The following is a 15,656-nucleotide window of genomic DNA, read 5'->3' as shown; positions in this document are numbered from 1 at the left end:
GAAGAAAGGAGACAACAAAGATCAGAGCATAAATAAATGAAATAAAGAATACAGAAACAATAAAAAAGATCAATAAGACTAACAGTTGGTTTTTTGAAAAGAAAAAAAATGACAAGCCTTTAACTAGACTAGCAAGGAAAAAAGAGAGAAGATCCAAATAAATAAAATTATAAAAGAGATTACAAATGATACCACAGAAATACAAAGGACTGTAAGAGAACACAGTCTCTTACACACCAACAAACTAGACAACTTACTTTTTAGTATAACCTACCTAACCTGAATCATGAAAAAATAAAAATTCTGAATTGGCCACTAACAAGTAAGGGGACTGAATCAGTAATCAAAAACCTTTAAAAAAAAAAAAAAAAAGGAGCGTGTAGGTGGCTCATTCGGTTGAACTCCTGATTTTGGATCAGGTCATTATCTCACAGTTCGAGAGTCTGAGCCCCATATCGGGCTCTGCACTGACAGAGAGCCTGCTTGAAATTCTTGCTCTCTCAACAATAAATATTAGAGTGAGAGTGGGTGAGTGAGTGAGAGAGAGAGAGAGAGAGAGAGAGAGAGAGAGAGAGAAGCCCAGGATCAAATGGCCTCAGGGGCTTTAAATATTTACCAAACATTTAAAGAATAAACACCAATCCTTCTCAAACTCTTCCAAAAAACTGAAGAGGAGGGTACATGCCCAAATTCATTTTCTGAGGCAAGCATTACCCTAACACCAAATACTAGCAAATCAAATACTAGCAAATCAAATTCAGCAGCACATTAAAAGGATCATACAGCATGACTAAATGGGATGTAGCCCTGAGATACAAGGATGGCTCAGTATACACAAATCAATAAATGTGATATACCACATTAATACAATGAATGATAAAAATCATATGATCACCTCAATATACACAGAAAAAACATCTGACAAAATTCAACATCTTTCACGATAAAAATTCTCAACAAACTAAATATAGAAGGAATATTATCTCACCAATTTAAAGGCTGTATATGACAAACCCACAGTTAACATCATACTCAATGGTGAACAGCTGAAAGCTTTTCCTCTGAGATTAGGAACAAGAGAAGGGTAACTACTCTCATCACTTTTATTTAACATAGTACTGGAGTTGTGACCAGAACAATTAGGCAAGAGAAAGAATAAAAGGCATCCAAATTGAAAATGATGAAGTAAAATGGTGTCTGCTGGCAGATGACATGATCTTTATACATAGAAAACCCTGAAGATTCCACCAACAAACTGTTAGCACTAATAAATGAATTTAGTAGTTTCAAGATATAGAATCAACAAAAAATATCACTCACATATCTACATACTAACAATCAACTATTTAATGCCAAGTTACAATAGCATCGAAAACAATAAAATACTTAGGAATAAATTTAACCAAAGAGGTAAAAGATCTGTACACTGAGATCTACACAATATTGATGAAAGACAATGAAGAAGACACAAATAAATAGAAAGATACACTGAGTTCATGTACTGGAAGTCTTAATTTTTATCAAAATGTCCATACTACCCAAAGCCATCTATAGACTCAGGGCAATCTCTATTAAAATTCCAATGGCATTTTTCACACAAAGAGAAAAAACAAACCTAAAGTTGTATGGAACCACAGAGAAAGAAAAACAAAGCTGGAGGCATCACACTTCTGACTTAAACTATATTACAAAGTTACAGTAATCAAAATAATATGGTACTGACATAAAAACAGACACACAGACCAATGCAACAGACTATAGAGCCCAAAAAACCCATACATATGTGGTCAATTAATTTACAACAAAGGATCCAAGAATATTCAATGGAGAAAGGACAGTCTTTTCAATAAATGGTTTTGGGAAAACTGGATGTTCACATACAAAATAAACAAAATTAACTTGAAATGGATAAGACAAAAATAAAGAAATAAATAAAAGCAAAAAAAAAAAAAGAAAGAAAGAAATGGATAAGACTTATAAACATAAGACCTGAAGAAAAACAGTGAAAAACTCCTTGACCTGGGTAGTCATTTTTTTAGATATGACACCAAAAGCACAAGCAACAAAAGCAAAAATCAACGAGTGGGACTAAATCAAATTCAGAAGCTTCTGCACAGCAACAGAAATCAACAAAATGAACAGGAACCCTAGAGAATTGGAGAAAATATATGCAAACCATAATTTGACAAGGGGCTAATATCTAAAATATATAAGGAGCTCATATAATCAGTTAACAATAACAATAAAAAATCCCAAATAATCTGATTTTTAAGGGCAAAGAATCTAAATAGACATTTTCCAAAGATACACAAATGGCCAAAAAAATATATGAAAGGCTACTCAACATCACTAATCATGAGGGAAATGCAAATCAAAACAGTAGTGAGAGATCAGCTCATGCATACCAGAATGGCTATTATCAAACACAGACAGGAAATATCAAGTCCTGATAATACGTAGAGCTAAATGAAATGTGGAGGTAAGCTTTACAGTTATATGGAGTAAGAGTTCTGAGTAGAAGGCATAAAACATACAAGGCAGAGGCGGACTTGGCGTATTCAAGGAACAGCAAAGAGAGGAGTGTGACTAGAACAAATATGCGTAACAGAGACCACAGTACAGGATGAAACTGGAGAAAGCCGCTTGCGCCAAATCACAGGGCCTGGAAGCAACAAGGCCTTGGCGTTCACTAGAAGTACACTGGAAATCGACTGGAGAGTTTTGAGCAGTTGAGTATTATGAACAGATGATACATCACATAATTTTCTTTATAAATTTTCTTTCTACCCTCTCCTTATTTTGAAGGATATAACAGAAACTCAGAAAAGTACATATACATGTAAGACTTATAACACTGTTTACCGCATTTTGACTTTAAGAATACATAGACAAATAATAAAAGATAACCAGGACTACAGAATAAAGGGTACATACAACCAATATGACAATATAAAAGCATACAAGCTGACAGAGGTGTGAAACAGAGATAAAAAGGTGGAGAGAAGGGGTGCCTGGCTGGCTCAGTCCATAGAGCATTCAACTCTTGATCTCGGGGTTCTGAGTTTAAGCCCCATGCTGGGTATAGAGATTACTTAAAAATAAAATCTTAAACAAAAAAGGTGGAGGGAAGGATGAAAGAATTAAAAGTCTCTACCTTACAGAATGGAAATTCAAGAGATACCGTCTATAAATGACAGAAAAACAAAAGGATGTTTATGTATGTTGTTTAGTGTAGAGACTAAGAACAGTAACATAAAAATTCTGAGAAGCCTACATCTTAGAAAGTGAGAGAGTTCTATAAATGAGTTAAATTCTCTATCATGGCAGGAACTCAGTAGATGATGTTTGAAGTTGCCAATTCAAAAAAGATCAATGTAAGAGTATTACATGGAGATACAAAAGAAATCATCAGAAGATCTGAAATGGAAAATGATTCAAAGAGGTTGTTTTTGGAAAAAAGGATAGGAATAAGGGAGAGTGAGACACATCTGTTACTTTTTGTTATGATCCATTTGAACCATGCGCATATATTATTTTGGTCCGCTCCCTCCAAAAATGGTTTTTAGCTTTAAAATAAATACATACACCTGAACTGTATTTATAGCATAATTATAATTCCATAATAGCGCACTGGAAATACAAAGTATATAAAAACAAGTTAAATGACACCACAAGAAACCAAACTAGTATCTGGAATGTGTGACAGTCTATAGGAAAACTGACTTACACTCTGTAACAAGTCAATGGCAGGAACAAAGAAGGGGAAGCCTGCTCTACTTTAACAGTGATTTGAGAGGCAGGGCACTTATGATGAGCACTGGGTGTTGTATGTAAGTAATGAATCACTAAATGCTACTCCTGAAACTAATATTACACTGTATGTTAACTAACTAGAATTTAAATAAAAACTAGAAAAAAGAAGAGGCATGGCAATCAAGGAATAAACTTTGCCTGGAACCTCTTTTGAACAAACAACTATAAAAAGACATTTTAAATAATAAGAGAAATTTAATTATGGACTGTATATCAGATGATACCAAAAATATACTGTCAATCTTGTTAAATTACATAATAGCATTTTGGTTACATAAGAAAATGTCCATTGCTTTTTGGCTACACACAGGAGTGAAATGACATAATATCTAGGGTATTATGATATTCTGAGAAAAATGAAATGGAAAATATGTCCCAATATTTAAAAAAAATTTTTTTAATGTTTATTTTTGAGGGATAGAGCGAGCGAGAGAGCATGGGAGGAGCAAAGAGAAAGGGAGACACAGAATCTGAAGCAGGCTCCAGGCTCTGAGCTGTCAGCACAGAGCCCGATGCGGGGCTCGAACCCACAAATTGTTAAGATAACAACCTGAGCCAAAGTCGGACGCTTAACCGACTGAGCCATCCAGGCGCCCCAAACATGTCCCAATCTTGATAATTGCCAAATCCACCTGATGAGTATATGAAAAAGCATTGCCTGAAATTTTCAGAACAGAAATTAAAAGGAAAAGGATTCTGTTTTGGCCCTGTTAAATCTGGCATGCCCATTAGACATGCAACCAGTAGAGAGCTGGATACGGGAATCTGGAGTTTGGGGAAGAAATAGAGAGCTGGAAGTCATGGTTTTTTAGCCGTGGGACCGGATAGCATGTCTCAGAAAAGTGAAGAGAAAAGAGGGTGGGAGGAGCCAGGACAAAGTCGCAGTACATCCAACAACTGAAGGTCAAGAAGCGGAGGAGTCAGCTAGAGGACAGAGAAGACGCAGTGAGTCAATGAGATACAGAGAGAACCGAGAGAGTGTGGTGTTAGCAGAAACCAAGAGAAAAAATATTTCAAAAAAGAACATGTGTTCAATTAATGTCTAAATTTCCTGAGAAGTAACCACTAGTAATCATTAGTGACCTTCACAAAAGCAGTACCGTTGAGTGAGAGGGAAGCCTTTTGATAATATTAGAAAACTCATCTGTACTCTTAAAAATCTCCCACATACTTTCCTAAAATCAAAATAAACTTTATGTTTTAACGTCAAACTTCATTCTCCCATTTTTTATTACAGTTATTCATAATCTCTTCAAAGAGGATGGGGCATTTCATCAAATATTGAGCACTTGGTATTAAGGTCCTTCATAGTGGAGAATTAATTATTACTTACACAGCCATCATGCACATTCAGGGTTGCTTCAAGTTTCAATCTTTGGATAAATTCTCTTCTTCCTGTTTAAAAAAAACAAACTAAATAAGTTATAAGTCATTCTTGATGAAGAAAGTATAACAAAGAAGTTAAGAGCCCAGGATCCCGCATGAGGCAGCTCTAACTTCAACTCCCACTTAGAAGCTGAGTGATACCGCCTCAGCCCTCATTCCCTCATTAAGTAGTTCCTGCCTACCTGATGTTGTTATTGCAAGGATAAAACGGTTCAAAGATAGAAAGGGCTTAGCACAGTGGCTGGACCACAGTAATCATTCACATATATATTCAACCAATATATTGAGTACTCATTCCATTCCAGGTGGTGTTCTAGGAGCTAGGAGTACAGTGGTGAAATAAAACAGAAAAAGAACTCTGCACTCTAATGAGCTTATTGAAAGACAATAAACAACACGTCACCTGATGAAAGTGTCAAATGGAAAAATAGAGAAAGAGGATAGGACTAGAGGTGGGGGACAGGGTTTTGAACCTTAAATAGGTGGGCAAACAGTGTTTTGTTAGATACTACCTACTTTTAAACACATCTCAATTTCAGAAATGTTAAAATATTTTAAAGTTCATTTTACAATGAAATGTACCAGCAAAAAAATAAAATAAAATCAGTCTAAATGTCCATCAATAGCAGAATTATAATACTGCAAAAATAGAAATCACTTTGAAAATGAGAAATGTTTCCCTTTAAAAAATGAATCATCTTTATCAAAGAAAGACCAAAAAGCTTCATGTTTATTCAGGAGCTGTAATGAAAAGAAGCTGAGTATATGACAAAGAACGATAATTAGCTAAGTAAATCAGGCTGATGAGATCTCAAATAAAATTAAATTTGACTATGCTCTCTGTACACTGTCACCAGGGACAGATTTCTCTACACTTTCTTGCCATTCGATGTAAATATCAAGATCTTCTTGAGAATGAACTATTTTCTTTCTTTGTGCTTGCTTATAACTGGTAAGATGGCTAGGTAAAGGATGAACATGTGGGTTAAAGAATTTTTCTTTTTTTCTTTTTTTATGGGGGGGGAATGTTCTATGGTTCTAAACATTGGAATAAGACAACCTACAGAAATTCAGTATTTTCATGAATTGGTTGTACTTTATATAATTAACTTTTCAATCTGATTTTCAGTTTTAAAAAGACGCTAACTGTACTAAATAGATAACATTAAAAAAAAAAAATTTCCGCCCTTCAGCCAACAGCAGGCTTGGCAATCCTACTGAGTTATAATTAAGAGTTAAGATCATATTATCAACATGACAACAATTAAAATTCATTAAAATACAAGGACGAGGGGGAGGAGAAGGAGAAGAGAGGAGAAGAGAGGAGAAGGAAGAAGAACCAAAAATTTTTCTTGAAAATTTTTAAAATCTAGGTTTGAAAACACAGCTGTAGCCATCTCTGCCTAGAGAAAATGGTGGTAGGACATGAGAGAACAGAAGACAAGGTGAGTTCTTCGAGCAAGAACTCTTACGTATGAAACCTGCACATAAAAACATGCACTGAGACTTGACAGTTAAATAGCTCCCCAATGATTTCTGTATGTGACTTTGGAGATCAAAATGACTGTATTGTCCACATACCTCATTAAATGTGCTTCCAGAAACAACTAACATAAACCTCCTCTACCCTTTACTAATTAAATATACTACCAAAAAATAGGAGCTGACAGATGCCCTAAAATAAGAATCGTAAGGTTAAAAAGCTGAGCCCCCTCAAATAAAAATAAAAATAAACTCATACCTGTCGTCAAGAACTATGAAGTCTAAACTACTCGCAAGCTAACAAGTACCTGCCACCATCTCATGAATGCTGGCAGAAGACACAAGACTCCTAAGTCAGAAGCAAAGGATTTTTCTCCTTAATCAATGCAAGCTTCAAGTTCACATAGGCACCTTGTCCCCCAATTCCCACAGGGCAATGCGGAGCAGCCTAGGTAAGTACTGGATATGCTGGGGGTTTGAATCAGAGCTGGAGAACCCTGAACTGAGGAAACCCAAATCTTACAAAAGATCAAGCAAACTTGTCTGACCTTTTTCCCAAAGAGTGACATTATCTGCATTATACTGGACAATAAATAAATCTGCCCTCTGCTCCAGAGAGAGATATTATAACTTCCAAAGCTGTTCCTTGTATATACATTATTGAAAAGATAGTCCAGAACAAAGCAGCCAGTGCCTCTGCTCACAAATGTGCAGAAATGCAAGACGCGTGGAGAATTGTCTCCCAACAATTACACACTTGTTACGGATGAATTTACCTACTGCTGTGGCTTCCTACTCATGTCTTTCTTGCAACCCATGCTGCCTCTCATAATTCCATCACTGCTTTGACATTCTATTCTTTATTAACAGACCATAAGCTCAATGAAAAGAGAAACACTCTTGATCACCCGGGCACCCTAAGTGCCTAGAACAGTGCAGAGGACAAAATAGGCATTTAATATACATTTGCTAAATCAGTGAATAAGCAAATAGGATCATGATACTCACTCTGTTCTATAATATGTCTTCTGTTGGGTGAACATCTTTCAATGACAATAAATATACAGCTACTGCTCTTTTTATAAGAGCTATTGCTCATTTTGAATGGTTATATAACTTACTAAACAGCTTTGCAACTTCCTTATTCACATACCTATCTCCCTTAGTAGACCGTGAGATGCTTGAAATAAGTGTTAGACCAGGTTTAAATACCTACTTGGAACATACTATGAATAAGCTGGGCAAAACCTAACTTCTCAGAACCTTAGTTTACGTTACATTTGTAGAAGTTTTACATTTGATGGGTACACATTTATTGTCAGGAGCAAATTAATTAGCATTCTCAAAACTTGTGGACCTGCTGATATGCTCTACACTTAAAATGAGCTCTCTCCCTATACACAGGTGGGATTGTTCCAAGTTAATACTGCCTGAAAAGAGAGAAAATCATTTTTCAAAAATGACCTCGTTTAGGAGTTGAGGTAAGTTCAGCTGATTAAAGAAAAACAGTAAGGCTGGTGATATTGAACAGCAGAGATGGAAAAGCATTTTAACAGAATTTTTCACTTTACTTCATTCTATTGTCCCTTTGAACTACTTTGTCTTTAAAGCCAGACTTTCTGGTCATCTCCACATGCCGCCTTCCCTAGCTCACTGTCAGCTCTTCTTTCCCCTGCACTGTCCCTTGCCCCCTCCTCTCCATTGGTTTTGTTCTTAGAAATCATAGGTCATCAGTAAATCCAGTGGGCCCTTTTAAGACACATTTTTCATGACCTCATAGTATTATCTGTCACAGCTGACGCCATCTTCTTGAAATAATCTTCTTCTTTGGTCCCCACGGCATCTTACCAGATAACCAGGAGAACTGAAAATCAAAGGGTGACAAAACTCCTTTGAGGTGAGACAGAACACAGAACGGTTTCATCTTGGACAGAGCACAGGACAAAGAGGCAGCTGCCATCAAAGTGCAGAAGGAGAACACTGTGAGATGCAAACAAATGCTTTAAGGCCAACTGTGGACTAACAAGATGGCTGAATCTCTGAGATCCTAGACACAGGCAAAGCTCTTTTCTGTCAGCTTCCACCAAGAACTTGCAAGAAACACTGGAAACAGGGCAGGAGACCAGAAAGAGTCCCTCTCTGGCAGGACACAGGCATGAAACCCCACTCACGTTTCAGGCCATTCTCTCAGGGGAAACAAAAGCCGCAAGCCACTGCAGAAACCCAAGCTAAAAATGGCCTCAGTAAATGTCTACTACCGGTGAGAGAGGCAGGAAACCCTCACCATCATTTCAGGCAAAGGGCAACTGCCCTGAGAAAAGGATAAAAGCAGACACCGCCTATCCTTCAGGGAAAGGCAGGAAACCCCCTCCCATCTGATAAATAATCAATAGGAAGTGTGGTGGCACTGAAATGTGTCAAGTCACACTGAACTACCTTCCCAGAATCCCCTCCCTGTAGATTTCGCCTTAGGATGAATCACCAGCCATTTTTGCACAAGACTGATGAATGAAGTACAATTACAGCCATACTGACTTTGCACTCAGAAGGTTGGAGCAAAGCTCATGCTGCTTATACATGTTGTTGTGTATCTGCCAGCTCACCTTCTTGGAATGAGCAGCAACTAGGCCTAGGAGTGTATGTAATAATAAGTTTATGTAAGTTTATGTAATAATATTCTAAATACTTGGTTGTCATTTCAACAATCTCCACAGCACCTTCACCGGCAGATTCCATCTCAAGAAACCGTTTCTTTGCTCACCCATAAGAAGCAACTCCTCATCCACTCAAATCCTGTGATTGCAACAATTCATCCTATCTTCAGGCTCCACTTATTCTAGTTCTCTTGCTATTTCCACCACATCTGCAATTACTTCCTCCACTGAAGTGTTTAACCCCTCCAAGTCATCCATAAGGATTAGAATCAACTTGTGCCAAACTCCTGTTCATGTTGATATTTTGATCCCTCCCCATAAATCAAAAATTCTTAATTTTTTCAAAAATTCTTAATGGCATCTAAAACAGGGAATCCATTCCAGAAGATTTTCAATTTACTTTGCCCAGATCCAACAGAGGAATCACAGTCTATGGCAGCTATGGCCTTACAAAATGCAATTCTTAAATAGTAAGACATGAAAGTCAAAATGACTCCTGGATCTAAGGGCTTATAATGGATGTTGTGTTAGCAGGCATGAAAACACTCATCAGAACTCTTGAATGACCTGGTGCATTGTCAATGAGCAGAACTATTTTGAAAGGTATCTTCTTTTTCTGAGCAATAGGTCTCAACAGTGGGCTTAAAACATTCAGTAACCATATTGTAAACGGAATGCTATCATTCAGGCTGAAGCACAGATAAAGTAGATAAAGCACAGATAGAGTAGACTTAACACAATCTTTAGGGGCCTAAGATTTTCAAAATGGTAAATGAGCACTGGCTTCAACTTAAAGTCACCAGCTGTATTAGCCCCTAACGAGATAGTCACCCTGTCCTTTGAAGCCTTAAAGCCAGGTATTGACTTCTCCTCTTTAAATATGAAAGTCCTGGATGGCATCTTCTTATAGAAAACTATTCAATAGAAGGCTGTTTTATCTACACTGAGAGTCTGTTATTTACTATAGCCACCATCGTGCTAGAACTTCTGGATAACATGCTGCAGTTTCTACATCAGCACTTGCCACATCACCCTGCACTTGTATGCTATGGAGATGGCATCTTTCCCTTAAACCTCATGAACAAAAACTCTGCTAGCTTCAAACTTTTCTTTTTCAGGTTTCTTACCTCCCTCACCCCTTACGCAGTTGAAGAGAAGAATGTTATTAGGGCCTTGCTCTGAATTAGGATTTGGCTTAAGGGAAAGTTGCGACTGTTTCATCTTCTATGCTGATCACTAAAACTTTCCCCGTATCAGCAATAAGGCTGTTTCACTTTCTTATCCATCACGTGTTCACTGGAATATCACTTTTAATTTCCTCCAAGAAATTTTCTTTTGCATTCACAACTTAGCTACTGTTTGGCACAAAAAGGCCACTTTTCAGCCTATCTCAGTTTTCTTTTTTTTTTTTTTTAATTTTTTTAACGTTTATTTATTTTTTTAAATTTTTTTTCAACGTTTTTTATTTATTTTTGGGACAGAGAGAGACAAAGCATGAATGGGGGAGGGGCAGAGAGAGAGGGAGACACAGAATTAGAAACAGGCTCCAGGCTCTGAGCCATCAGCCCAGAGCCCGACGCGGGGCTCGAACTCACGGACCGCGAGATCGTGACCTGGCTGAAGTCGGACGCTTAACCGACTGCGCCACCCAGGCACCCCTAACGTTTATTTATTTTTGACACAGAGAGAGACCAAGCATGAACGGGGGAGGGTCAGAGAGGGAGACACAGAATCCGAAACAGGTTCCAGGCTCCGAGCTGTCAGCCCAGGGCCCGACGCGGGGCTCGAACTCACGGACCGCGAGATCGTGACCTGAGTGGAAGTCGGACGCTTAACCGACTGAGCCACCCAGGCGCCCCTCTAGCTTTTAATTTAAAGTGAGATATGCAGGCGCTCCTGGGTGACTCAGTTGGTTAAGTGCCGACTTCGACTCAGGTCATGATCTCACAGTTCCTGGGTTCCAGCCCCACATCGGGCTCTGTGCTGACAGCTCAGAGCCTGGAGCCTGCTTTGGATTCTGTGTCTTCCTCTCTCTCTCTGCCCCTCCCCCACTCATGCTCTGTGTGTGTGTCTCTCTCTCTCAAAAATAAACATTAAAAAAAAAGTAGATATGCAACTCTTTCTTTCACTTGAAAGGAACATGGTAGAGTTATTAATTGGACTGATTTCAATATTGTTGTTCTCAGGGAGTAGGTAGACCCAAAAAGAGGGAGACACAGGGAACAGCTGGTCAGTGGAACAGTCACAACACACACAACACTTATGGATTAAGTCCACTGTCTTATATGGGCACAGTTTGTGGGGCCCCAAAACAATGACAATATTAACATCAAAGATTACTGATCACAGATCAATGTAACATTGATAATAATGAAAAAAGTTTGAAATATTGTAAGAATTACAAATTCTTACAAATTCTGTGTCACAAAATGTGACACAGAGACACAATGTGAGCAAATGCTATTGGAAAACAGGTGCTCCATGCAGGGTTGCCACAAACTTTCAATCTGTAAAAAACGCAGTATCTGCAAAGTGCAGTAAAATGAAGCACAATAAAACAAGATATGCCTGTACTGGAAGTTTTAGCCAATGTGATATTGCAAGAAAAAAAAAAAAAAAGACATACATATTGGAAAGGAAGAAATAAAACAGACCCAATTGGAAGATGACATGATTTTGCATGTAAAAAGTTCCCAAGATTATACCCCCCCAAAATCCTAGAACTATAAGTGAGTTCAGCAAGGTCACAGGATACAAGATCAGCAGATACACAAAGTTGCATTTTTATATATTAACAACGAACGTGTGAAAGTTGAACTTAAAACACAAAACCATTTGTAATTGCTCCAAAGAAAATTAAATATTTAGACATAAATATAAAAAATAAATATAATGTATCCTGATCATTACAAAACGCTGATGAAAGACACCAACAACTTAAACAAATAGAGTATACCATGTTTATGGATCAGAAGAATCAACACAGTGAAAGATGTCAGTTCTTCCCTAATTGATATATAAATCTAATGCAATTCCTATCAAAATCTCAGTAATTTGGGGGTATGGACAAGCTTGTCCTACGATTCATATGGAAAGGCACAAGATATAGAATAGCCAAAACAATTTTGAAAAACACAAACTAAGGGGGGAAAGATCACTCAATTTGACGTTAAAACTTACTATATAGCTACAATAAGCAAGACAGTGTGGTATTATTTACAGAAGAACACACACACAGATCAGTGATAGAGAACAAAGAACACAGAATCAGGTCCACATAAAATGCCCGACTGATTTCTAAAATAAAGGCACAAAAGTAACTGAATGGGGAAATACAGCCTTTTCAACAAATGGTGCTAGATCAAGACGACATCCATAGACACAAAAATGAACTTCACGCTAAACCACACACATCATACAAAACTTAACACAAAATGGACCCCAGACAAATACAATTTTAGGAAAAAAACCTAGGAGACAATCTTTAGGACCTAGGGATAGGTTAAGAGTTCTCAGACAGGATACCAAAAGCATAATCCATAAAAGGAAAAATTGATAAATTAGACCTCACTGAAGTTAAAAACCTTTATTCTGCAGAAGACCCTACAAAAATAATGGAAAACCAAGCTATAGACTGGGAGAAAATATATGCAAACTGCACACCTGACAAAAGACTAGTACCTAAATTATATAAATAAGTCCCAAAACTCAACAGTAAAAAACAATTAATAAACCAAACAAAAAATGAGCAAAAAAACATAAAGGGACATTTCACTGAAAATATAAAGATGGCAAATAAGTATGTAAAAAGATGCTCAAAATTAGCCATTAGAGAAATGTAAATTAAAACCGTGAGTTATCACTATATAATTAGAAATAAAAATAGTGATAACACTCCTGCTGGTGATGATGCAGAGCTGATGGGAATGTAAAATAGTATAGTAATACCTGAAAGAGTATAGCAGTTGCTTACAAAATTAAACAATGTGCTTACCATACAATCCAGTAATTGCAATTCTTAGACATTTATCCCCAAAAGATGAAAACTTACGTTTATATGAAACTGCATGTTCATAACAGTTTTATACTTAACAGTCAAAAATGGAAACAATCCAAATATCTTCAACAGGTAAATGGTTAAATAACCATATAACCATATCACGAAATACTAATAAACAGTAAAAACAAATAAACTATTAATACAACAATTTAGATGAATGTTAAGGGAAATACACTGAGTGAAAAAAGCCAGTCTTGAAAGATTACATGCTGTTTTTTATGTCAACATACATGTTATTTATATAATATAAATAACAATTTAATATAAATAACAATTTTTGAATTGACAAAATTATAGAGATGAAAAGCAGATTACTAGTTGCCAGAGGTTAGCAGTAGGGAGAAAGGGATATAGCAGTGACTATAAAAGGATATCACAAAGGAACGTTGTCATGGAATTATTCCCTATCTTAATTGTGGTGGTGACCATGTTAATCTATTAAAATTAATTAAAATTAATGTTCAAAATGCACAGAATACATACACACACACACAAATAAGTACACATATAATTGGGGAAATCTGAATAAGGTTCATGGCTTTATCTATCTATGTTAATTTCCTAGTTGTGATATTATCATATAGTTGTATAAGATGTTACCATTCATTGGCAGTATTGGTTGAAGGGTATATGAGATCTCCCCAAATTATTTCTAACAATTGTATATGAACCTACAACTGCCTCAAAATAAAAAGTTAAGGAAAGTACCAAGTTAAAAAAAAAAAAAGAAAAGTAAAAAAAACAAAAAACAAAAAACAAAACCTTCCCACAGAGAGAACTCCAAGCTCTGAGGTCTTCAACAATGAAATCTATCATATGTTCAAGAAAAAGGTAATTTCAATTCTATATAACCTCTTTAGAAAAAGAGAATACATTCAACTCATTTATGAGGCCAACATTATCCTGATACCAAAACAAGCAAAAATATAACTATAAGCTATAATTATAAGCTTGTAACTTATAAGAAAACTATAAGCTAAACTTTATGAGCATAGACACAAAATTCCTACCAAAACTCAAGCCAGCAACATATAAAGGATAATTTATCATAACCAAGTAGGATTAGCCCAGGAATTGAATATTAGTTCAACATTAAAAAAATAATTTAATATGCTAATATACCAAATTAACAGAATCAATGAAAGAGAAATCATATAATCAACTTAAGAGATATAGGAAAAAAACCTTGACAAAATTCAACAGCCAGTCATGACAAACATTCTCAGCAACCTAAGAAGAGAAGGACATTTCTTCAAAGAGTGTCTACAAAAAACATATGGTCAGTAAGACACTTAATAGTGAAAATCTGAAATGTTTTCCAAGATGAGGAATGAGGCAAGGATGTCTACTCTCAGTACTTCCATTCAGATTCTATTGCAATCCTGGCCAGTGCAATAAAGTAAGAAAAAGGAAAAAAAGAAGAAAAAAGGAATACAGGTGAAAAAGGAAGAAATAAAACTGTTTTAATATGCAGAGACATAATCCTCTATGTAAAAATCCTACAAATTTGGGAAAAAAAAATTATAGGAAGTAATTGGGGCACTTGGCTGGCTCAGTTGCTAGAGCACGTGAATCCTGATTTGGGTTGGGGTTGTAAATTCAAGCCCCAAGTTAAGGGTGGAGTTTAATTTAATAAAAAAAAAGAAGAAGAAGAAGAGGGGGAGGAATGAGTAGGTCTAGTAAAGTCGGCAGGATGCAAGACCAATAAAAAAAAAAATCAACTGCATTTCAATATGTCCATGATGAACAACTGGATACTGAAATTAAAAATTAATACCATTTAAAATAGTATTTAAAACATTATGTTATAGGGATAAATATAACAAAAATATGTGTAAAACTGTGCACTGAAAAATAGAAAACATTAAAGAAATGAAAGAAAACCTAAATAACTGGAGACAAAAAGGACTATCATGGATTGAACATTCAATATTGTAAAGACTACAGTTCTCTCTGAAATAACATATAGATTCAATATGATACCAGGCAAAACCCCAATAGTTTTTGCAGAAACTGACAAACTGATTCTAAAATTTATATGGGAATGAGGAGCACCTGATTAAGCACCTGAAGCTTAACCTGTAGAGCATGTGACTCTTGATCTCAGGGTCATGAGTTCAAGCTCCACAATGGGGGATAGAGTTTACTTAAAAAAAAAAAAAATTCTATGAGCATGAAGAGAACCCAAAATAGCCAAAATAATTTTGTATGAAAAGAACTAAGTTCAAAATATTGCCCTGGCTGATTTCAATATTCACTAT

The 15,656-nt window shown here is 36.3% G+C and overlaps 1 protein-coding gene across 9 annotated transcripts in view; it reads right to left on the bottom strand.

Moving 5' to 3' along the window:
* Positions 1-15,656, bottom strand: part of DCAF6 (DDB1 and CUL4 associated factor 6) — a 134,107-nt gene that overhangs the window by 112,514 nt on the left and 5,937 nt on the right. For all 9 annotated transcript variants that reach the window (XM_003999156.6, XM_045049454.1, XM_045049455.1 and 6 more), the window contains exon 2: positions 5,147-5,208. In XM_003999156.6, coding sequence (XP_003999205.5) covers positions 5,147-5,208 — 62 coding nt within the window. The remainder of the gene's footprint in view (positions 1-5,146; positions 5,209-15,656) is intronic.

Source organism: Felis catus, chromosome F1 (assembly GCF_018350175.1).
Source record: "Felis catus isolate Fca126 chromosome F1, F.catus_Fca126_mat1.0, whole genome shotgun sequence".
Lineage (NCBI taxonomy): Eukaryota > Metazoa > Chordata > Mammalia > Carnivora > Felidae > Felis > Felis catus.
The sequence above is the reverse complement of the archived record's forward strand: the minus strand, read 5'-3'. Positions and strand labels throughout refer to the sequence as shown.